This window comes from Nelumbo lutea, chromosome 2, assembly GCF_056320005.1.
Source record: "Nelumbo lutea isolate HS-2025 chromosome 2, American lotus-T2T, whole genome shotgun sequence".
Lineage (NCBI taxonomy): Eukaryota > Viridiplantae > Streptophyta > Magnoliopsida > Proteales > Nelumbonaceae > Nelumbo > Nelumbo lutea.
This window is the reverse complement of record NC_142685.1, coordinates 27,678,856-27,704,416: the sequence shown is the minus strand read 5'-3', so window position 1 is coordinate 27,704,416 and position 25,561 is coordinate 27,678,856. Positions and strand designations below refer to the sequence as shown.

The 25,561-nt window shown below is 40.1% G+C and overlaps 1 protein-coding gene across 3 annotated transcripts in view; it reads right to left on the bottom strand.

The window, feature by feature from the left end:
* The window catches only part of LOC148869433 (uncharacterized), a 238,983-nt gene that overhangs the window by 195,788 nt on the left and 17,634 nt on the right, over positions 1-25,561 (bottom strand). For all 3 annotated transcript variants that reach the window (XR_016106808.1, XM_088968179.1, XM_088968178.1), the window contains 2 exons: positions 1,404-1,491; positions 1,100-1,281 (listed from right to left, as the gene is read on the bottom strand). Coding sequence is in view for 2 of the 3 variants with exons in the window: in XM_088968179.1 (XP_088824305.1) it covers positions 1,100-1,281; positions 1,404-1,491 (270 nt within the window). In the remaining variant the exon portion in view is untranslated. The remainder of the gene's footprint in view (positions 1-1,099; positions 1,282-1,403; positions 1,492-25,561) is intronic.

The following is a 25,561-nucleotide window of genomic DNA, read 5'->3' as shown; positions in this document are numbered from 1 at the left end:
ATGATTGGAGTGGAGTGGTAAGATTGTGTGAGGTTTTCCCAAGATTATTCAGGCTGTTGGAACTGGAAGTGACTATTTTCAGTTGTTATGAAAGAATTGGGGAGCTGATAGTTTGGTGCCCAAGATTCAGAAGGGCACTCCTTGAAAGGGAAATTGGGGAGTGTTTAAGTCTGCTGGAGAAGTTGGAGAGTGAAGATCTCAGCCTAGTCTAGGAATGAGCCATGCTGGAAAGAATGCTCAAATGGAAAGCTTATAGTCAAGTCATGCTATTCAGCCTTGTGCAGGAACCAAATGGACTTTGACAAATTGGGTGGGGTCTGGGGTTAACCCAATACCCCCTAGGGTGGAAGATTTTGCTTGGATGGTGGCTATGGACAGTGTGCTGACAGTGGATCATTTGAAGTCAAGATGATTCAGTTTGGTCAGCATGTGTTTTTTGTGTAAAAAGGAAGAATAATCAGTAAGCCATCTCTTTTTTGCATGCAAAACTTCTGGGTTCTTGTGGAAACTCTTCACAATACTCTTCGGGGTTAGGAAATTCCAGCCAAGGTCACCTGCTGAAAACTTTTCTCTAGAGGAATTTTTGAAGACAAGGAATGGTGGCTGGATAGATTGGTGGCAACTGTGCGCAAATCAGTTGCAGATTGGGTGTTGATATTGCCAGAGTTCTCTCAGCTTAAGAGAGAAGATTTAGAAGAAAGATTGTGGGAGGTGGTGGGGTTCCAGAATTGTGAATTGGAAAATTAAAATTGTACTGTTTTGCACTTTTAGTTTTGGATGTTAGGTTCTACCTTATCACTTATCCAGATTGTGCTCTTTTATTTTAATGAAAATTTCCTTTTACTAGTCAAAAAAAAAAAAACCGGGGATGCTCTTTTGGTATGTAGATTCCCTCAGGTACATCTTTTTGTTCATAATATATAGTCACTTTCCTAAAACAAATCTGCCTAGAGACTCTGATCTACATGATAGAGGTTCCAATTAGGCAAGTATTGGCCTGGAGTAGTTTAGAAAAACACATAGGCCATGGTAATCAAATTTAAAACAAAAGATCAAATAAGCAATTGTTTGACAAGATTTTCAGTTTAAAAGTGCATACCTGAACATATGAGAATGAAACAAGCCGAGAATTCCCAAGCCATCGTAATCCTCTAATAATAGTACTATGAGCAGAAAAGCTTGATGCTACAGCATTGGCAGAAACATCAATGACATCTATCATCCCACTTTGAGTTCCTAAAGCAATCAGTGGAACTGCTACGGCAGGATAGTTACCCCCACCTTCACAAAATCAGTAAATTTTATAAATTGATGGAATATCGATATTGATCTTGAAATTGAAGTAGAAATCTGTCATAAATATAAAATGAATAGAATACAGAAGTTGCATATACTGGACTTACGAGCCAAAGTAGCTGTTAAAGAAGGAGATGGTACAGCTAGAGTTGTGATAGTCGAAGAAAGAAGATGAAGCTGGCCCACTAAGCTAATCTGTGCCAGTGTGGGAGGGAGAAGAAATAAAATAAGGCAAGAGAGAGAATTAAAAGAAAAAAAGGGTCAGACATGATTTGCTACCGTAAGAATTTCCTCATCCAACAAAATGATTAGCAACAACAACAGCTAAACACCATACTAATGAACATGATGATTAAACCTGCATACCATTTGAAAACAAAATGACAAAAAAATTGGAAGTAAAAGCTTTACCACTTTGATGCAATCTTGACTACTAGAGGAAAACATTGACACAGAAGCTTGAACATTGAGTATTCCAAAAATCAAAATTGACATAACATCAACGAAAACATGACTCTTGCCAGACCTTTTTAGTCGGTCTAAACCAGTATATTAGTCAAAGTAATAACCCTTAATAGAGGGTCATCATTCAGTGTTGGTCCCAGATATCCAGGGCCTTGGGTGGGGTGGACTGGATATGGACCTAATGTTCTCACACTTATCAGTCTGAGATTAGATAAACCATTAATGGCTAAAAGATAAAATTCTGGAAAATAAGGCAGAAAAGATTGTAGTCTTAGCAGGGCTGAAAGTGAAAAAGAAAATTGTCCATTATGACCACACCTGAACTGTGCTAAATTGAATATCAGATCAAGAAAACACACACACACACACACACACACACACACAGATAGGAGTACATGAGAGGATGTACATTGGTGCACAGGGTATGGAAAAAACAGTTCCCCTATTACCTAAATAAAAATCAAGGAATCAAGCATTTTCTTTACAAAAAAGAAAAAAATGCCCTCCATTCTCAAATATGCAGGCCATCTATTATAGGATTCATTTGTGTTGAAGGATATGCCAGTTTCTTTTTTCTTTCGATATCTAAACAAACAATATTACATTTTATTTATTTATTTACTTTTTTCACTTGATGGGGTTACACAACAGGGGGTAGTCCATCTCCCATTCTCCATCCCTTAACCCCCTAACCCTGGTGGCAGTAGGACTGGATCCCAGGTCTCTGCTACAATGAGTCAGATATATGTTAGTTTCTTTATGAGCACCATTTTAAGTAGAAGTAGTGGTCCAATAATACTTTATTTTTATTATTTAAAATAAAATGAATCTTCTTTTACTTATAAAAAGTTATTTTATTATTTTTATGTTGATTTGTTCTTTGCTATAATGCTATCTGTCAGCTAGGGGTAAATTGGTCATTATATATGGAAAAGGGGCATGCCCCTTGTATTTTTTGGTATTCTTCCAAATTCTCTTCTTTTCTTCTTCTCATCCTCTACAATTTCTCATTAACAATAAAACACAAAATTGATTAGAAATTAAGCAAGCATTTCCCTAGAAATGACTCTGAACAGTCAAAGATTGCTTAGATCTTCCAAATCTCATTTAAGAAGAAGAAGAAGAAGAAGAAGAAGAAGAAGAAGAAGAAGAAGAAGATGTCAATCTCCTCTCAGCTAACCCACCTTATATTTATACACTTTGCATTACACTACAAAAGACAAATCTGTCCCTCATATGGGACACCCAACTTAAACCCAGACAAAATAGACAACTCATCCTTAATTAAATAGACAAATGACTAAGCTACCCTTGTATTGTCGATTCTAAAACTCCCCCTCAAGCTGGAGAGTATATATCATATAGTCCTAGCTTGTTACATATGTAATCCACTCTTCCCCGACTCAACTCTTTTGTAAACAAATCTGCCCACCGGTTTCTTGAACTCACATGAGCTGTATTTATCACTCCACTTATCACCTTTTCTCTTACAAAGTGGTAGTCAACTTCAGTATGCTTTATTCTCTTGTGAAAGACTGGATTAGAAGAAATGTGGACTACAGCTTCGTTATCACAATACAACTTCATAAGTCTGTCAACTAAGAACCCCATCTCCTGCAAAAGATTTTTCAGTCACACTAGTTCACATGTAGTATGAGTCATGGTCCCGTATCCAGCTTCAGCACTACTTCTTGCCACCACTATTTGTTTCTTGCTCTTCCAAGTTACCAAATTGCCACCAAAGAAGGTACAATACCCTGTAGTAGACCTTCAATTAGATGCAGACCCAGCACAATCAGCATTTGTGTACCCCTCTATCTCAAGAGTTCCTCCACTCTTGTATAGCAGTCCATGACCTGGAGCTCCCTTCAAGTACTTAACAATTCTTAGAACTACCTCTCGATGTGGAACTCGATGATGTTGCATAAACTAACTCACCATACTTAATGCAAATGATATATCTGGCCAAGTAATAGTCAGGTAGTTCAATTTACCCACCAACCTCCTGTACCTTCTAGGATCATCAAAACTCTTCACCTGCATCAACACTCCACTTGACATTTGGTTCCATGGGTGTTTCAGCTGGTTTGGCACCTAACAACCTTGTTTCTTCAAGTAAATCAATGACATACTTTCTTTGGCACAAGTTAATACCATGTCTTGACCTTGCAACTTCTATTCCCAAAAAATATTTCAATTTACCCAAAGCTTTTGTTTAGAAGTGATCATGTAGAAAGTTCTTCAACCTATCATTCCCATTGATATTACTACCAGTTATGACAATGTCATCCACATACACCACAAATAAAATCTTCCAAGCATCTGATTCATCCAGTGCTGAAGCTGAATATCGAGCAATGGCTCATGGAGTGGCTGAAAGTATGTGGATAAAGAATCTGTTGAGTGAGTTGGGTTTTCCAGTGGACAGGCCTATGACCCTATTTTGTGATAACAAAACAGCCATAAACATTGCTGCTAACCCAGTGCTACATGATAGAACAAAACACATTGAAGTCGACAAGCATTTTCTCAGAGAGAAAGTCATCACAGGCGAAGTGTGTACTCCCTATGTCAGCTCTGAGGACCAACTTGCAGACATCTTTACAAAAGGACTACACCACTCAAGACATCATGATTTATGTAACAAGTTGGGCATGATTGATATCTATGCTCCAACTTGAGGGGGAGTGTTAACAGATGTTATTTTTTATATGTATAGTACCGCATGGGTACTATTGTACTTTTTACTTCTCTTCATGTTTAGTTGTTTTCGGCCTAGTATAAATATAACATACTGCGCCACCTGCAGTATCTTTTAGGGCTCTCAGTCCTTTTGTCTCTCCTCTCCTCTCTCCCTTCCTCTCTTCTTCCTATACAACATGGAAAATTCAAAAGAGTACTTCCATATTGATCTCACGAAGTTCTTTGCTTCGTGTGAATCTCTTCAACGAAGCTCTTGTGCTAGGACATCCCAACAAAACAGTTTGCTGAAAGAAAAAACCATCACCTTCATGAAGTAGATCGTGGCTTTTTACTCCATATAAATGTCCGAAACGATTTTGGATGGATGTTGTGCTACACACATCATCAACCATATGCCATCTTGGTTATTAGAGTACAAAGGCCCCACATCAACTTTTGTTTCCTATAGCTCCGTTGTCCCCCATTCCAATGCGTGTTTTTGGGTATCGTTATTTTGTTCATAACTTGTCCCCTACTCGGGGTAAACTTGATCCTCGTGTTATTCCTTATGTTTTCCTTGGTTACCCTTTATCTCAAAAGGGGTATCGTTGCTATGATCCCACCTTACGCAAGTACTATGTCTCCGTCAATGTTTTAAAATGCGGAGGCGTGACATGAGGCGTTCCACTACCTAGAGGCGTGAGGCGTAGTTCAGAACACAAGAAGCGTAAGACTCCCAAACACAAGGAGGCATAAGCCTCCTTAAGAGGAGGGGGTTAGGAGGATGAAGAGGAAGGAGGATTTCATTTTTTCTTTATTTTTAATAAAATATTTTATATTAAGAAGAACAAAGATGCATAACATTAGTTGAAAAGGGGGGTCTTGTCGAAGCGGAGCAAGATCCCCCTAACTCAAAAAAACAAAAAAACAAATTGGGCTACATCGAAAGGGGGCAGGAGGGACTGGGGGGAGAAGCCTCCCAGCCAAAGGGGCAGGGGGCAAACCACTTTCTTTCCCCTTATCCTTTCTTCCCTTTCCTTCCCTTTTCTTTCCTTTTCTCTTTTTTTTCTTCTCTTTCTTTTTCTTTCCCTTTCCTTTCTTTTCCTTTCCTTTTTTTTCCTTTTTTTTTTGTTTTTTTTTATATTAGATGTGCATGAGGCATATGCCTCTAGCACGCCTCATGAAAAAAGCGCAAGAGGCGTACGCCTTAGAGGTGTCAATGCCTCTAGCATACGCCTCAGGGCGTTTTGGGAGTGCCTCGCCTGGAGGCACACACCTCCCATGCCTTTTAAAACACTGGTCTCTGTAAATGTATCCTTCTTTGAGAGTCAACCTTTCTTCTCAGTTTCTCCTCAAGGGGAGAGTAGGGTTGACGAGAAACACACCCACGCTCAGACTCAATTACGTCCTCTTCCCAATCCTCCTCCATTTAGTGTCTTTCTTCGCTACAACAAAAGCCAGTAGAGTTCAAGAATCGTGGAACCTGACACTATGCAACCAACATCATCGGATTCTCTGGAGACGGATCCTCCTCATCAGCCAGGTACACTTGTTCCTACTGATATGCCTAAACCTCTAAATCTTGATTCCCCTGTCATTAATGATCTTGATGTTCCTATTGCTAAGAGAAAGGGTGTTAGATCCTATACCACTAATCATCCTATCTCTCACTTTGTGTCCTATGACCATATTTCACCTTCATATCGTGCATTCCTCTCTTCTGTTGATAGTATCTCTATTCCTAAGAATGTGGCAGAAGCTTTATCCAAACCTGAATGGACATATACAATGAAGGAAAAAATTGATGCATTGCACAAAAATGGAACTTGGGAGTTGGTAGATCTTCTTGAAGGGAATGAACCAATGGGGTGCAAGTAGGTGTTCATAGTGAAACATAAGGCTGATGAAACTGTTGAAAGGTACATGACAAGATTGGTGGCAAAAGGTTTTACAAAGGCATATGGAGTAGACTATGCAAAGACATTTGCTCCAGTAGCCAAGATGAACTCTATTAGGATTCTTCTCTCATTGGTAGAAAATCTTGACTGGGAACTTCACTAGTTGGACATTAAGAATGCTTTCTTGAATGGTGACTTAGAAGAGGAAGTGTACAAGACTCAATCTCCAGGTTTTTGTGCCAAAGGCAGTGAGCAGAAGGTGTGTAGGCTAAAAAAAAATTCTTTATATGGGTTGAAACAATCACCTCGGACCTGGTTTAGTAAGTTCCACTTAGCAATTCATCAGATGGGGTTCAAACAATGCCAATCAGACCACACTCTGTCTGTGAAGAAAGGTGAAGGGAAAATTGCAGCATTAATTGTGTATGTGGATGACATAGTGATCATAGGAGACTAGGAGACTAAAATACAGAAATTGAAGAAATTCTTAGCCACTCAATTTTAGGTGAAAGATCTAGGACCCTTACGTTATTTCCTTGGAATTGAAGTTGCCCGCTCTCAAAAGGGCATATTTATTTCCCAACGGAAATATGTATTGGATCTACTAGAAGATACAGGCAAGCTAGGGATGAAACCAATTGGCTCTCCAATTGAACCTAACCATCAGTTGGGAGACTGTCAAGGGGAGTTCTTGAAAGATGTAAAGAAGTTTTAGAGACTTGTAGGGAGACTCTTATATTTGTCTATGACTAGACCTGATATTTCTTATGTAGTGGGTGTCCATAGTCAGTTCCTGCACAACCCTAGGACAACTTACTTTGAAACTACAGAGAGGAAACTTAGATACCTCAAGAAGTTTCCAGGAGCTGGTTTGTTGTTCCAGAAACATGGACATTTTAAGGTGGAAGTATATACTGATGCTGATTAGGCAGGAGCAATTGATGACTGAAAGTCTACCAGTGGGTATTGTACCTTTGTAGGAGGTAATTTGGTCGCCTAGAGAAGTAAGAAGCAAAGTTTGGTGGCTAGATCTAGTGCTGAAGTAGAATATAGAGCTATGTCTTATGGAGTTGCTGAAATCATGTGGATAAGAAACCTATTACGTGAACTGGGTTTGCAGTTAACAACCCTATGTCACTCTATTGCGACAATAAAACTGCTATCAAAATTGCTGCTAATCTAGTCCTCCATGATAGGACGAAATACATTGAAGTGGACAAGAATTTTATTAGAGAAAAACTTGTGAGAGGAGAAGTGTGCACTTAATATGTCAGCTTAGATGAATAACTTGTGGACATCTTCACCAAGGGTCTTCAACATGTACGGCATAATGATTTGTGTGACAAGTTGGGCATGATTGACATCTATGCTCCAACTTGAGGGAGAGTGTTGAAATAGTTTATTTTATTTCTTGTCTATTATTTTCTATCTTGTCCTGGTCTGTTTAGTTGATTTAAAGCCCTTTTTATTTTCTGTTATTGTACTTCACTTACAGTAGGGGCACAAGGGTCTTTCTCCCTTTTATTTTAGACGCCCTATAAATATTAACAGAAGCTGGCGCCACCAGCACTGTTCCATTGTCGCCAATCTCCTCTTCCCTTCTACCTTCTCTCTTCTTCTCTTACCTTTCTAGTCGGCCTTACTGTCAAGATCCCTCACTACTTCACTGAATTTGCCAAACCACGCACGTAGATATTGTTTCAGCCCATAAATTGCCTTCTTAAGTCTGCAAACTTTACCATTCTCCCCTTGAGCAACAAATCCTGATGGTTGCTCCATATATACCTGCTCAACAAGATCACCATGTAAGAAGGCATTTTGATGTCAAGATGAAAGAGGGGCCAACCATACATTGCTGCTAAAGAAATCAACACCCGAACCGAACCAATCTTAGCCACAGGAGAGAATGTATCCGTATAGTCGACACCATACAACTGAGAATAACCTTTGACCACTAACCTAGCTTTCAACCATTCCACACTACCATTTGGAAGATATTTCATTGTGTATACTTACATCCAAAAACATATTTATCGGGAGGCAGAGTGGTAAGATCCCACATGTGATTGTGTGCCAGTGCAGACAATTCCTCTTCCATTGCTTGTTGCCACCCTGGAGAGGCAATGAATTCTTGGACATTCTTAGGAATGGAAACAGATGATTACAAAGATATAAACTGTTGATGGGAAGAGGAAAGGTGAGCAACAAAAACATAATGGGGAATTGGATGGGATGTACAACTATGTTTACCTTTCCGCAATGCAATAAGAAGATCAAGATCAGAAGGACGAGGTACAACTATTCGATGTGTCAATGAGGACTGAACTGGAGGAGAGGCCAGTGCTCTTTTGTGAGTATGCACTTGTGTGATTGGTAGCCTTTCAGTATTAACCTACACTAGAGAAAATGATGACTGAAACACAACAGGAACCGTAGGAAGGGGGTCCTCAATTGGAACTGGAAGAGCACACAAGAGCAGGAGGAGGAACATCAGAACGAGAAAAGAATGGAACTAACTCAAAGAAATTGACATCAGAACACACAAAAGACCAATGAGAGCTAGGGTTGTAACACTTATACCCTTTTTGGGTTCTAGAGTAGCCAAGAAAGATGCATTTTGTAGCACGTGCATCTAACTTGTCCAGTCCAAGCCCTAAATTCTTAACAAAACAAACACAATCAAAAACCTTGGGAGTATGAGGGAATGGAGAAAGAGTAGGGAACAAGACTAAGAAAGGGGATTGACTCCCAAGGATAGACATGGGCATCCGATTGACCAGAAAACATGATGTAAGGACATCATCACTCCAAAAACGCTTTGGAACATTCATACCAAGCATAATAGACCAAGCAGTTTCAAGTAAGTGCTAGTTATTCTGTTCAGCCACGCCATTTTGTCGTGGGGTATAGGAACAAGTTTGGTGAATTACCCCGTGGTGCTCTAAGTATTGCTTAAATGGTGTTGAGTTGTATTCTTTTGCATTATCTGAGCGAAGAATCTTAATATGAACACCAAATTGGGTACGAATTTCACCATAAAACTTTTAGAAAATAGAGAACAATTCACTTCTATCTTTCATAAGATAAAGTCATATCATCCTTGAATAATCATCAACAAAAATTACAACGTACTTATAGCCATTGTATGACACTACTTTATTTGGACCCCAAACATCTGAATGAACTAATGAAAAATGACTTAAAACATGACTATCAACTCTAGGGCTAAAAGAGACTCTATGGTGTTTCCCAAGCTAACACGACTCACAATTCAATGATGAAAGACAACTTAAAGACAGAACCAATAACTTCAGGGCCTTAAGTAACGGATGACCAAGTTTGCAATACCACTAGAGAAGAGTAAGAGAGGACTAAAGAGCTACTTTCAGACCACCACCATCAAGGTAAAACGATCCACCTGCCTCATGCCCTCCACCAATCTTCATCCCTGTCTTGAGATCCTGGAACACACAAGATGGATAAAAGGTTACAAAACAATTAAGTGACTTGGTTAATCTACTAACAGACATGAGGTTAAAGGGAAATTTGGGTACATATAAGATAGAAGATAAAGATAAAGAAGTGAGGTCAACATCACCAACACCACAAATGGGAGAAGTAGAACCATTAGCAAGGGTAACTAGTTGGGACATGGAACACTGAGAAAGAGAAGAAAACACACCTGGAGTCCCAGTCATATGATCAGAGGCTTTAGAGTCAATAATCCAGTGTGAGGGTTTGGATGCCAAGAAAGGCATACCTAAATGTGCAAGAGTAGTTGTGTTCTACTGAGAGGATGTATGAAGAAACTTCTCATACTCCTCACATGGGATACTCATCATTTCCTTCCTAAAAGCACCTATAGATGTGCACCTCCTAGGACCAATACTCCATCCTCTACCATGACCTCCCCTTGAACATTGACCTCCACTGTGACCACTAGTACAATTGAACATAGGACCACCTCGAGTCCCTAAAAATCCATGACCACTCCCATTACCCCTATTTCCACGACCTCCCCCTCTCACCACCACAAAACCATACCTGTCTAAGAGAGTGGAATGTTTCGTAGGTTCAATAGAAATCCTCCAGAGTCAGGTAAACACCTCCTCAAGAGAGGGAAAAGCAGATTTTCCTAATACTTGTGTTTGAATAGGTTCATATTCAGATTTTAAACCCACTAAAAGCCTCGTCACATCAAGTTGTTATCGTTGTTGCTGTTGAATTTTAACATCCGAAATCAAAGGGTGGTATACATTAAGCTCATTACGGAGATTTCTCATGCTTGCATAGTACTCCTCTAGACTTTGATTTCTCAGCTTCAGGTTGTTAGAATGCTCGAGTCAGGGGTATTTTGGTCATTCTGGTGTATCTTATTGAAAGTGAAATGTCTATTGTATCTGAGTTTAAGTTATGTGTCCCATCTTCTATGGGGGACAAAATTGTCTTTCTTGAAACTCAAGTTTTTCATGAATAAAAGTCAAGTGGGTCAGCTAGGAGAGTGACTTTTGAACATCCTCTCTTCTAGTCTGGCCGAACACTCTTCTCCTCTCTTTCTTCTTCTTCTTTCTCTTTTTTCTTCTTTCTTCTCTACTTTGACTTAGAAACAACTAGGGTTTATTCACATGGTATCAGAGCATTAAGGTCTGATGTTCGTTTTCTTGCTGTTGTCTTCTTCCTAGGTTCGCCGCCAGCTTCACAATAGGCTTCATCATCCTACAGCTGATCTGATTGAACACTCGATAAAGGGCTGAAAAGGAGTTGTCGTTTTGAGGGCCTGGAGGTGAGAATGCCTCTGGCCAGTGCTGTGGTGGTCGTTAAAGTGGTATACTAGACCCTCTATTCAGTGTACGAAGAGGGCTGGTCGTATAGAGGTATGGACACTGCTGTCGTGTGTTCAGAAATGGACTGTGAATGCTGTTTTTTTTGTTGCTTCGAAAGTTAGTTGTTGTGGTGCTGGGTGAAACTGATACACACATCAGTCATGTTTTTTTTTGTGTTTTCTTGCTCACATGTGTACTGAAAGAAGAGTGGTAGACTGCTGATGTCCACGACAGCAGTGGTGTGGTGTTGATTGTGTTGTGGTGGCTAACATATCTATGTTTTTAAATGCTTAAAAGTGAACCCCTAGACCTTGTGTGTAATCAGTTCTGCAGTATGCAGAACAAGTGTTCGATGAAATGACTGAGAAATTTCAGTAGTGGTGTGTTGGTGGTAAATGGTCCTGCAGTGTGCAATCCAAGTGTTTCATGTGTTGACTGAATGATTTCAGCTTTAGAGAGTAGTGTGTAATGTGCAGTTGAAGATAGTGGGTTGGTGGTATTGTAAGTGAGATAAGTCTTGTGACAAGTGTGAAATTGTGGTGTATATTCAGAGGAGACATAATTGAGATGGCTTCAACTGTAGTTGGGAATGACAACAAAACAGGCATCATGCTCTCTTCAGATTATCTAAGTGTTAAAATGACATCCATCAAGTTGAATGGTGAGAACTATGTACCATGGGCAAAATCTGTGGAGGTGTTCTTGAAGGCCAAGAGGAAAGTAAAACATGTGAGGGAGGAGAAACCTTCCTCTGATTTTCCTGGGTTCAGAGATTGGGAACAAGATGATGCACAGATAATGACATGGCTTTGGAACAGCATGGAACCAAAGATTAGTGTGAATTTCATGTTCCTAGATACAGCCAAAGAGATCTGGGATCATGCTAAAAAGTTGTAATATGGACAAGACAACACAACTAGGGTATATTAGTTATACCAAGAGTACTTCAATTTGAAGCAAGGAAGTCAAAGCTTAGAAGAGTATTATGCAAGCTTGAGAAACATCCGCAATGAGCTAAATGTGCATCACCCTCTAACATCAGATGTCCAGATCCAACAATAGCAACATGAACAACTTGATGTGACTAGGTTTCTTGTGGGCTTGAAGGCTGAGTATGAGCCTGTCAGAGCACAGATATTGGGGGGGATCAGCTCTCCCCTCACTTGAAGAAGTTTTTGCCTGTATTAAGAGGACATCCATTGAGCCAGTGGAACATTCTTCCTTCTCTGATAGATCTGGTTTGGTAGTGACTAAAGGGAGTAGTCGTGGAAGTAGAAGTGGTGGTGGCAGTAGTGGTCCTCCAAGCAACCGTGGTGGACACATGTTTAACCGGGCCTGTGGCCGGACTGGAGGCCGTGAGTCAGGGGGAGGCCGTGGAAAAAGAAGGGGTAATGCTCAGAGAAAATGTACACATTGTGGCTTAGAGGGGCACACAATTAATTTCTGCTATGATTTGCGTGGTCCACCCAACACTTGGGCTAACCATGTTACATCTAAGAGTAGTAGCACAATTACTGAAAGCCAGCAAACTACACCAACCCCCTCCACACCCACTTGTGATTCCGGGCAGGAAATGGTGAGTGTACCACGGGCAATATATGAGCAGTTCCTTCAAACATCTCAGTAGAACACAGTTATGCTTGCCCATTCAGGTATGACTTGTTTAGCTTCCAAAGCCTCACCCTAGATCATTGATTCTGGCGCCTCGGACCATATGTCTGGGACTCCTGATGTATTTTCTTCCCTTTCTCACACCTCCACATCTCAGACAGTTACACTTGCTAATGGTTCTACATCTCCTATTTGTGATGTTGTTGATGTTGATCTCTCCTCATTGTCTTTACCATCTGTTTTATATGTTCCTAAGTTCCCTTTTAACCTTATGTTTGTTAGTAGATTAACCAAGTCCCTTAATTGTTCTATAACCTTCTATCCTTCTTCTTGTGTATTTCAGGATCTCAAGACGGGAACGAAGATTGGTGGAGGGCATGAAGCCGGTGGTTTGTATTACCTTGATGGTGGTGGCCCTCCAGTGGCTTTTCAATCATCTCTTACTCCTCTCCAATGGCATTGCAGACTTGGTCATCCCTTTCTCAAGGCTTTGAAGCTGCTAGTTCCTTCCTTGAGTCATCTTTCATCATTAGATTGTGAGTCATGTCAGTTGGGAAAACATCATCGAGTCTCATTTAGTCCAAGAACTGATAGTCGTATCTCAAGTCCTTTTGCTTTAGTTCATTCTGATGTATGGGGTCCAATTAAAGTGGTGTCATACAATGGGTTTAAGTATTTTGTAATCTTTGTTGATGACTTTTCAAGGATGGCATGGATCTATCTTATGAAAGACCGTGGTGAATTGTTCTCTATTTTTCAGAACTTTCATGCTGAAATATGCACTCAGTTTGGTGTTCATACGAAAATACTTCGCTCTGATAATGCCAAAGAATACATCTCCTCATCATTTCAGCAATACCTAGAACATCATGGAATAATTCATCAAACTTCTTGTGCCTACACCCCGCAACAAAACGGTATAGCTGAACGGAAAAATAGGCATCTTCTTGAAACTGCTCGGTCCTTGATGATCAATATGCATGTCCCAAAGCACTTTTTGGAGTGATGTTGTTCTTACATCCTGTTTTTTAATAAATCGGATGCCCATGTCAATCCTTGGAAGTCAATCCCCTTTCTCCGTGTTGTTCCCCACTTTGTCTCCCTTTCCTCTCACCCCAAGAGTCTTTGGTTGTGTTTGTTTTGTTCAGCACTTGGGGCCTGGAGTAGACAAGCAAGATGCTCGGGCTACAAAGTGTATTTTTCTTGGCTACTCAAGGACTCAGAAAGGGCACAAGTGTTATAACCTAAGTTTCATAAATCGTTTGTGTGCCCTGATGTCACCTTCTTTGAGTCGGTTCCTTTTTTCTCCAATGTCGGGGTCTCTTCTTCTCCCTCTGTGGTTCCTCTTCCTGTTCCGGTTGTGGACCCCCTTCCCGTATCTCCCACTCCTACTGCAGATGCACATCATATGCCAGTTACTACAGAGAGGCCGCCAATTACTCAAGTGTATACTTGCAGAAGTGCTTCGGCTCCTCCACTTCAGCACCTGTCGCTAGATCCTGCTACTGCTCTTTCTCCCTCAGATCTTCATCTCCCTATTGCTTTGCGGAAAGGTAAACGTACTTGTACTTCTCATCCCATTTCAGACTATGTTTCCATTGCTCACCTTTCTGCTTCTCATTGCAAGTTTATATCATTACTCTCTCGGTTCCCATTCCCAAGACTGTACAGGAAGCCCTTGCCTCTCCAGGGTGGCGGCAAGCAATGGAAAAAGAACTCTTTGCTCTACAACATAATCATACGTGGGAACTCACCACCCTTCCTCCTGGTAAGCACACCGTTGGGTGTAAATGGGTCTATACAGTGAAGCATCTTCCTGATGGCAGTGTGGAACGATTGAAGGCACAGTTAGTGGCCAAGGGCTATTCTCAGTTATATGGTGTGGACTATATGGAGACATTCTATCCTGTGGCTAAAATTGGTTCAGTTCAGGTGTTGATCTCATTGGCTACTATGTATGATTGTCCTCTCCTACAACTTGACATCAAAAATGACTTCCTACATGGTGATCTTGTTGAGGATGTGTATATGGAGCAACCACTAGGGTTTGTTGCTCAGGGGGAGGCTGGTAAGGTGTGCAGGCTCAAAAAGGCAATTTATGGACTGAAACAATCTCCTCGTGCATGGTTCGATAGGTTCAGTGAAGTGGTGAAGGCCTTTGAGATGAAACAGTGTCAGGTTGATCATTTCTTGTTTAGCTATAACTCAAAAGATGGAAAAATCTTGCTAGTCATGTATGTGGATGATATTGTCATAACTGGAAGTGACAGCAATGGAATTGACAGGCTGAAAAAATTCTTACAGGACCATTTCAATATGAAAGATCTGGGGAAGCTAAAGTATTTCTTAGGAATAGAAGTTGTGAGGTCAAAACAGGGGATCAACCTATGTCAGAGGAAATATGTTCTTGATCTACTTGAAGAAACAGGGTTGTTAGGTGCTAAACCAGCAGAGACTCCTACGGAACTCAATGCCAAGTTAAGTGTGGAGGTGAAGAGTTTGATGATCCTGGAAGATACAGAAGGTTGGTGGGAAAGTTGAACTACCTGACCATTACCCGACCATATATATCATTTTCTGTGAATGTGGTGAGTCAGTTTATGCAACATCCCCGGGTTCCTCACTAGGAAGCTGTTCTGAGAATTGTTAGGTACCTAAAGGGTGCTCCAGGTCGTGGTTTGTTATACCAAAAAGGAGGACCTCTTGAGATAGTAGGGTACACAGATGCTGATTGGGCTGGCTCTATATCAATCAGGAGGTCAACCATAGGGTATTGTACCTTCCTGGGTGGCAATCTTGTAACTTGGAAGAGCAAGAAGCAAACAATGGGGGCAAGAAGTAGTGCGGAAGTAGAGTACAGGGCTATGGCCCATACCACATGTGAAATAGTATGGCTGAAGAACCTACTACAGGAGATGGGTTTCTCAATTTGCAAACCCATGAAACTATACTGTGATAACCAAGCTGCTGTTCACATCTCATCCAATCCTGTCTTCCATGAAAGAACTAAACATATTGAGGTGGATAGTCACTTTGTGAGAGAGAAAGTGATAAGTGGGGTAATAACTACATCTCATGTGAGCTCAGGAAATCAGTGGGCAGATATCTTCACAAAAGGATTGTCTTGGGGAAGAATAGATTACATTTGTAACAAGCTGGGACTGTATGATATATACTCTCCAGCTTGAGGGGGAGTGTTAGAATGCTCGAGTCAGGGGTATTTTGGTCATTCTGGTGTATCTTATTGAAAGTGAAATGTCTATTGCATCTTCTATGAGGGACAAAATTGTCTTTCTTGTAACTCAAGTTTTTCTTGAATAAAAGTCAAGTGGGTCGGCTAGGAGAGTGACTTTTGAACATCCTCTCTTCTAGTTTGGCCGAACACTCTTCTCCTCTCCTTCTTCTTCTTCTTCTTTCTCTTTTTTCTTCTTTCTTCTTCTCTACTTTGACCAAGAAATAACTAGGGTTTATTCACACAGGTTAAAGTACTCCTGATAAAGTTGGTACACTCTAGTAGTGTTATCTTGGCCAGAATAAAGTTTCTTAGCATGGTTCCAGATCTCCTTAGTTGTATCCAAGAACATAAAATCCACACTAATTTTAGACTCCATACTATTCCATAACCAAGTCATAATCTATGCATCCTCCTATTCCCACTCACTAAACCTTGGAGAGTTAGATGAGGGTTTCTTCCTCACATGTTTCACATTCTTCTTGGCTCTCAAGAACACTTCCACTGATTTAGCCCATGGCACATAGTTCTCACCATTTAATTTGATAGAGGTCATTTAAACATTTAGGTAATCGGGGGAAATCATAACACCAGTCTTATTATCACTACCCTCTCCAGCTGTTGCCATTATAACAAAATCGCCACAGACAAAAAAAAAATCAACTATAAGAGACAAAAATCACCCTTCACTATTCAGCACTACACCACAAACCACACACCACACAATAAAACACTATTGTTACGACATTGCTGCTGTCATAGGTTCAGCACCAGAAAACCCTACTGTTACCACACATATTCAGACATAAACAGAGAGAAAAACAATCCATACACGCACCTATCAATCAGCACTGCCACATGGATTTCATCCAGTCCAAAACAGAGAGAACACACTACACTATCAGCCGGTTAGAGGGTTCTGTTCACACCTGTCCACAACCAGCCCTCTTCGAGTCATCGATTAGAGGGTTTCTAGCAAACCACTACAACGACCACCACCACAGAAACTGGAGGCATAGTTACCTCCAAGAAGGAAAAACGACCACTCCTTTTTGGTCTCTTATAGATCCTTCAATTAGTTTGGGAGTTATTTCAAAAAGAAGTTCTGATATGGCAATCCAAGGTGGAAGGAAAGAAGAAAAAAACTGAGTTCTAGACTGATTTTCTTGTGCTTTAATACCATGTGAATGATTCGATTAACACTAGTTCAGTCCTAGGTCTGAGATAAGTAAGAAGAAAAGAAGAGAGGAGAAGAAAAGGTTCGGTCTAAGAGGAGGAAAAGTCAATCTTCTCTCAGCCGACCCTAGGGATGGCAATTGCGCGGGAATTTTTGGGTATCCAACCCGTCCCGACCCTAATAGGACCCGTTTATCAATGACAAAACCCTATAGGGTTTCGGACGGGTTTGGGATTTTAGATTAAAACCCCTATATGGTTTGGGTTTTGACTTTAGGGTATTCGATACCCGATACCCGGGATGCATAAATACGAACCTATTACATTATATATCATGCACAAATTTATAGATTTTAACTAAGATAATTATTCTATTATTAATATTTTATTTGTATAAATTTCTTTGGATTAAAATCATCATTTGATGTAAATTTGGATTTGATAGATTGTTTATTTCATTTAGTTATAAAGTGCTAATTTTAAATATTATTTCTCTTAATTTTTAGTTGGAATTGTTAATCATATATGTGCAATGACTGTTTTGATGAACACAAAAGTTAATAAAATCTATTTTATTTCATTAAATGACACAAAAGGCAAGATGGCTTATTGGCTTAAAGTAGGGCTAAGAGATTTGGCGCTATCATTAATTGATCTAGGTTCAAGTCACATTATAAGCATTAAGAAATTTTTTTAGTAGAAAGCGTTTGGTCAAGAGGTTTAACGGGTGGGACGGGTTGGGACAGGTTTGGGACGGAACAGGTTTGGGAAATTGAGAGGAAAAGCTAGACGGGTTTGGGACAGGTTTGGAATCAGGGATACATAGGTGGGTTCCAAAATAGATAGGGCAATTTGCATGGGTACCCTACCCGTTGCCATTCCTAGCCGACCCACCTTATATTTATACAACTCATCATTAAATAGACAAATGACCAAACTACCCTTGTATTGTCAATTCTAACAGTACACAATAAAATAATATAAAAAAAGTGTACAAGATACAACATAAAGACAAAATTGCAACTTTAACCTTCACCATCTCTACACTCCCCCTCAAACATATGCAAGGGTACGAACATCAGTTTTCCCATCAGAAAAGTATGTCCTACTCTTGTCATAGCTTTTGTGAAGATGTCTACCAGCTGAAGGTTGGAGGAAACATAAGTAAGTGAGATGTGACCCACAATAAAGAGATCCTGGAGGATTCTTCAAACAAAACCTTGTTGCTGAAGGGGTTTGGGTCAGGTGAGGTTCCTACAAATTGTGAAGTGACTTCATTGTTGGCCAAGGGAGAGGTTTTGATTAATCATTCATCAAAGAAAAGGGTGGATCACATAGCTTAGGGGATAGACTGTAACCTGATGCGGAGCACAAAATCACAACACCCCCCCCCCAAAAAGCTGCACCATTTTCATCCCCACAGAACTCCAACCATCCTGAGTTTGCATTGAGTAGGGCCTACGAAAGATGTCAACAGGGAGTTCTCTACCCTTTTGAATCTCCTTCAGTTGTTATTGGTCCTTTCGAGTCCTCAAAAACATTTTCTAATACTGAAGTGTATATGTCCTCTTTCTGTGCAAAACCAACCACGATTCAAAAGCCAGTGGATGCTGAAAATCATGTTGCCACGAAGCTTGGAGGTGCAAAAGAATCACAAGGATCGTGGAGGTAGGGTGTAGGGTGAGAGAGGTAGTGTTGGATGTGCCAATGGTTGCAAGAAACATCTCTACCACAAGGCTTGGAGGTGAGTTGAATTCAGAAGTGGGGTTGATAGGGGTGAAATAAAAAGCTCCGGAGCTAGGTATAGAGAATTTAAAAGTAGGGGAGCCAAAAGAAAAAGAGAAGGAAGGGGAAGAGATAGGTCGGCAAGAAAACGGAGTTTCTTGCTCTAGCTTTGAAGAGGGAAGGAAGGAAAATCGTAAGAGATCAAAGAAATTAAAGGAAATTCCTAAGACAAAAAAGAAGAGAGCCACCTTAGAGAAGCCCTTAGGTGTGAAGGTATACTCAAGGAAGGAAAAGAGTAAGAAAAGGAAGAAGAGTGAAATGGAGAAGTTAGTTAGTGAGACAGAATATGACAAGAGAGTAGAAGGAAGGGTAGAAGAGGGGAAGATTGTTAGTTTCTGATCGAAGTGTGGGTTCTTTGTTGTAACAGTTATGAAGATTATAAGCTGGAATATGATGGGTCTAGGGAGTGCAAAGAAGAGGCGGCTAATTAGATAAGCCCTTAGAAAGGAAAAAATCAGATGTGGTGTTGCTACAAGAAACAAAACTTCAAAAGGTAGAGATGGATCAGGAGCATCTGGGGAGTTAGAGGCTTAAGTTGGGTCTTTGCACCTTCTTGGGGAGCTCTTGGAGGTATTCTCACCATTTGGAGAAATGAAGAGTTGGAAGGTCTGGAAAAGCTAGTAGGGCAGTTCTCAACTTCAATCAAATTTAGAAGGTTGACTGACGGAAATGATTGGGCTTTGACAAATGTTTATGGTCCAAACTCCTATAAGGACAAAGTTCACTTGTGAGAGGAGTTGAGTGCAATTAGAGGTTTGTGGGATGGAGCATGATGTTTGCGTGGTGATTTCCATAAGTATGATGAAGTTTAATGAGTTTGTAGATTTATTTGAATTGAAAAAGATTCCAATGCTACAAACTAACTATACTTGGTTGGACTTTCAAAATTTCCTGATTTGTTTGAAATTAGACAAATTCCTTTTTTCAGTGGATTGGGAAGTGTTGTGGGAGGACTTAACTTCATGAGCTTTAGTGAGAGTGACTTCAGACCATTGCCCTATTTGCCTAGCTCAAAAAAATTTGATAGGGGCCCCCTTACCATTTAGGTTTGAAAATATGTGGTTAGAAGACTCTACCTTTGTAGAAAATGTTAAATGTTGGTGGTAGGAGGTAAGGAGCAGAGGATTGAAGAAAGGGGGTAACTTCTTGAGGAAATTTAAGGGTTCAAAAGAGAGAATAAAGGCATGGAACAAGGACACTTATTGTAAAGTAGAGGAGATCAAAGAAAAAATTATTTCAAGGATTGAGGAGCTAGATAAGAAAGAGGCTTTCAGAGCTATGAGTAGTGAGGAAAGAGAGGAAAGGTGGAAAAAATGCGAGTTAGAGGAGGCCCTTAGGAAGGAAGAGATTTCTTGGAGGCAAAAATCTAGATGCAAATGGCTATTGGAGGGGGATGATAATACAAAATTTTTTCACTCTTTAGCCAATGGAAGGAGAAGGAAATATCAAATTGTTAGTCTAGAAGTGGATGGAAATGAGATAACCAGCGAGGAAGGTGTGAGCTCATTACTCCCTTTGAATCGACTTCCAAGTTGAAGATAAATTGGGGAAAAAGTTATTTAGCAGGGATTAACTTGGAAGATGAAAGTTTGAGAGAGCTAACTGAGATTCTGGGGTGTGAGGTTAAACAATGGCCATTGGAGTACTTAAGTTGTTAAGTGGGGTCCCTGAATAGGATTTTATTCTCTAACATGCCTCCTCATGTGAAAGCCCATTGGGCTTGAAGCGTAGACAAGCACAGGCCTACCCATACCTTGTGATGAAATTAATTTAATTATAATGACGGAAATGAGATCAAACACTAGATCATTTGGTCAAACAGGCTCTGATACCATCTCAAGAAACCATTCAACCTAAAAGCTTAAGTTGTTACATGAGGTCACTAAACAGCTTTTATTCTCTAACACGGATAGAGAGACAATCCACTTTGATGTGCTTTGTCCTCTCATGAAAACAAGATTATAAGCTATCTTGATGGCACTAGATTGTTAGCTAATAAGGGAACTGGAGATGACTAATCAATGTAAAGGTCATGCAAAAGTGATTTGAGCCAAATGATTTCACTACAAGCTAAAGACATGGTTTGGTATTTTGCTTTAGTAAAAAGGACTTAAAATTGTTTATTGTTTCTTATGTTTATGGCTTCTTTATTATCACAATAGAGTGACATAGGGTTGTGAATAGTTACCCCAAGCTCCCTTGGTATATTCTTCAACCAAAGTACTTAAGCCACCCCATGTGCCATAGCTCTATACTCAGATTCAGCACTTGACCCTGCAACTACACTTGTTTTTTACTTTTCCATGTCACTAGATTTCCTACCATAAACGTACAAAACCTACTTGTGGATTTTCTATCATCCACATGCCTGCCTAATCAGCATCTTTATAGACTTCCACTTTTAGATGGTTATTCATATTGAATAGCAAACCAGTCCCTGGATACTTCTTTAAATATTTGAGAATTCTCTTTGCAGCCTCCATATGTGGTTTCTTAGGAGAATGTATGAATTGGCTTAGGACCACAATGAGTAAGCAATGTCCAAGCGTGTCATAGACAAATAAAGCAACCTTCCCACTAATCTTTGAAATTGTTTTACATCTATTAGAGGTTCACCATCACAATCACCTAGTTTATGGTTAACTTCCATAGGAGGGTCCGTTGGCTTTGCACCTAGCTTGCTTGTGTCCTCTAAGAGATGAAAATGACCCTTTTTGAGAGGTCAACCTCAATCCCAAGAAAGTACTTTAGTGGACCAAGATCTTTCACTTCAAATTGGGAAGCTAGGAACTCCTTAAACTTTTGTATTTTAGAGCTCTAGTTCCCTGTAGTGATAATGTCATCCACATACATTATCAGCATTGCAACCTGTTCCTAACACCTATTAACAAAGATAGTGTGATAAAAAACTAACATTGTTTGAATCCTATTTGTTGAATCGCCATATGAAACCTATGAGGCTATTTTAAGACATAGAGAGACTTTCTTAACTTGTACACCTTATTTTTACTTCCCTTGGCACAAAAGACTTTTAAGCCTACTGTCAACATTTGTAGCCAACGATAGAAGGACTCGAATTGAGTTCATCTTTGCTACTAGAGCAAACACCTCATCATAGTCAACACCATAGACTTGAGTGTAACCCTTTTCTACCAACCTTGCTTTATACCTTTCTATTGTCCCATCTGCCTTGTGTTTCACTGTAAACACCCACTAGGTCTTTCCCTTTTGGAAGATCCACCAATTCCCAAGTACGATTCTTATGAAGGGCATTTCCTCTTTTGTAATATATGTCCATTTAGGGTAAGTTAAAGCCTCTATCACATTTCTGACTATGGGAATACTATCAACTGCAGATAGGAAAGCACGGTAAGAGGGAGAAATATGGCCATAGGATACATAATGGGCAATGGGGTGTTTTGTAGTGCATGACCTGACTCCCTTTCTTTGAGCAATAGGAATGTCAAGGTCATCCACAATCGAAAAGGGAACAAAGGGATCAACAGAAGCAAGGTTGCCTAGTTCATTTGGACTTACCTACTAGGAGTCTAAAGGTGTCGGTTGGACCATATTTGGCAGCTCCACATCTTTATCACACTGCTGATCTGTACAGCGCTTATGTAGGAAGACACAAAAAAGAGTAGGATCCAGAATAAAAAGAAGAGAGACTTGATGGACCAACTTCTCCTCCTCCAAACTACTTTCCCCCAAGGAGAAGTAGGGAAGAATGGTTTAGACTCAAGAAAGGAAACATCCATAGAGACAAAATACTTATGACCTGTTGGTGTTGTTCAATCGAATTAAGAGAAGAGAGAGAAAAAAGAGAAAAAGGAAGAGAAGAAGGAGAAAAAGAAGAATAGTGTCGAACTGAGAAGACAAAGAGTCTAACCCAGTCAACCATATACTTAAAATTGACAAATAATTATACAAAGATAGAAATGCCCCTGCATATGTAGGAGGCATATAGCTAACATAGAACTTAGACGGAAAAGACTAAAATACCCATCTTTAGTCAACTCTAACACTCCCCCTCAAGCTGGAGAGTATATATCATATAATCCCAGCTTGTTACATATATAGCTCACTCTTCCTGAACTCAACCCTTTTGTGAACAGATCTGCCCATTGATCACCTGTTCTCACATGTTTAGTGCTTATCTCATCATTGGTGATCTTTTCCCTTACAAAATGTCAATCTACCTCTATGTGTTTAGTTCTCTCGTCAAAAACTGGGTTGAATGAGATGTGAATTGCAGCCTAGTTGTCATAGTATAGCTTCATGGGTTTGCTTATTGGAAACCCGATTTTTTGCAATAGATTCTTCAACCACACTAGTCCACATGTAGTGTGTGCCATGGCCCTGTGTTCTACTTCTGCATTGCTCCTTGCTACAACAGTCAGCTTCTTGCTCTTCCATGTCACTAGATTTCCTCTAAGGAAGGTGCAATAACCTATAGTGGATCTTCTGCCTAATATAGAGCCAGCCTAATCTGTGTCAATGTATCCAACTATTTCAAGATCACCTCCTCGCTTGTAAAGTAACACATGACTTGGAGCCCCCTTCAAATACTGCACAATTCTAAGAACTGCATCCCAGTGAGGCACTCAAGGACTCTGCATAAACTGGCTTACCACACTGATAGCAAATGAAATGTCAGGCCTAGTGATAGTTAGATAATTCAGTTTTCCCACTGGCTTTCTATACCTTCCAGGATTATCAAACAATTCACTTGTGTCACTTCCCAACTTCACATTCAATTCCATGGGAGTTTCAGCTGGTTTAGCACCTAGTAACCCTATTTCTTCCAACAGGTCAAGAACATATTTCCGCTGACAAAGGTTGATGCCTTGCTTTATATAGCAACTTCTATACGCAAGAAATACTTCAACTTCCCAAGATCTTTTGTCTGAAAGTGATCTTGTAGGAATGCATTCAATCTATCAATCCCAACTCTATCACTGCCAGTTATGACTATGTAATCCACATACACTACTAGCAAGATTTTCCCAACCACAGAGTCATCGTTGAATACTAAATGGTCAACTTGACATTGTCTCATTCCAAACTCCTTCACCATGGAGAAAGGCATTTTTAATATCAAGCTGAAATAGAGGCCAATCATACATGACAGCTAAGGAAATTAGCACACGTACTGAGCCAATCTTTGCAACTAGAGAAAAGGTTTCGACATAGTCTATGCCATAAAGTTGAGAGTACCATTTTGCAACTAAACAGGCTTTTAAGCATTCCACTCTCCCATCTAGTTGATACTTAACAGTATACACCCACTTACAACCAACAACATGCTTATCTAGGGGGAAGATTGGTGAGTTCCCATGTATTATTGTGATGAAGAGCAGAGAGTTCATCTTCCATAACTTTTCACCACCATGGCAAGGTAAGAGCCTCCTGAACATTCTTAGGTGTGGATACATAGGACAAAAAAGGTAATAAACTTGTGATGGGAAGCAAAAAGGTGAGATACAAAAACACAATTGGATATAAGATGTAGCATTCAACTACATTTACCTTTCCGCAATGCAATAGGAAGGTAAAGATCATAAGGCAATTTGGTTGTGGGAGGAGCTGCATCAGCTACCGGAGTAGAAGGTGGTGGAGGTGCTGGCCTCTGTCGATGAGTATACACTTGATGAATTGGTGGTCTTTCAGTACGCTCCTGCATTGGGGAAGGTGGAGACTCAGGCATAATGGGAACCACCGGGATGGAATTATCAACCGGAAGAGGAAGAGGAACCTCTGTAGGAGAAGAAGGGATATTAGAAGCAGGGAAGTATGACACCGATTCGAAAAATGTAACATCAGGACAACAAAGGATTTCCGAGTAATAGGGTTGTAGCATTTATACCCTTTCTGGGTCCTAGAGTAGCAAAGGAAGATACATTTAATGGAGCGAGCATCCAACTTATCTAGCCTAGGACCAAGATTCTGAACAAAGCACACACACCCTGGGAGTCGGGGGATATGGAGACTGTGAATAAACCTTAGTAGATTCTAGGTCAAAGTAGAGAAGAAGAAAGAAGAAAGAAAAGAAAAAGAAGAAAAAGTATTTGGCCAGACTTGAAGAGAGAATGTAAAATCACACATCTCCTAGCCAACCCACTTGAATTTATTCAAAAAACTTAGAGTTACAAGAAAGACTAATTTGTCCCTCATAGAAGATAGGACACATAACTTAAACTCAAATACAATAGACCTTTCTCTTTCAAGAAGATAAACCGGAATGACAAAAATACCCCTAACTCGAGCATTCTAACACTCCCCCTCAAGCAGGAGAGTATATATCATATAGTCCCAACTTGTTACAAATGTAATCCATTCTTCCCCGAGACAATCCCTTTGTGAAGAGATCTGTCCACTGATTTCCTGATCTCACATGAGATGTAGTTATTACCCCACTTATCACTTTTTCTCTCACAAAGTGACAATCCACCTCAATATGTTTAGCTCTTTCATGGAAGACATGATTGGATGAGATGTGAACAACAGCTTGGTTATCACAGTATAGTTTCATGGGTTTGTCAATTGAGAAACCCATCTCCTGTAGTAGGTTCTTCAGCCATACTAGTTCACAT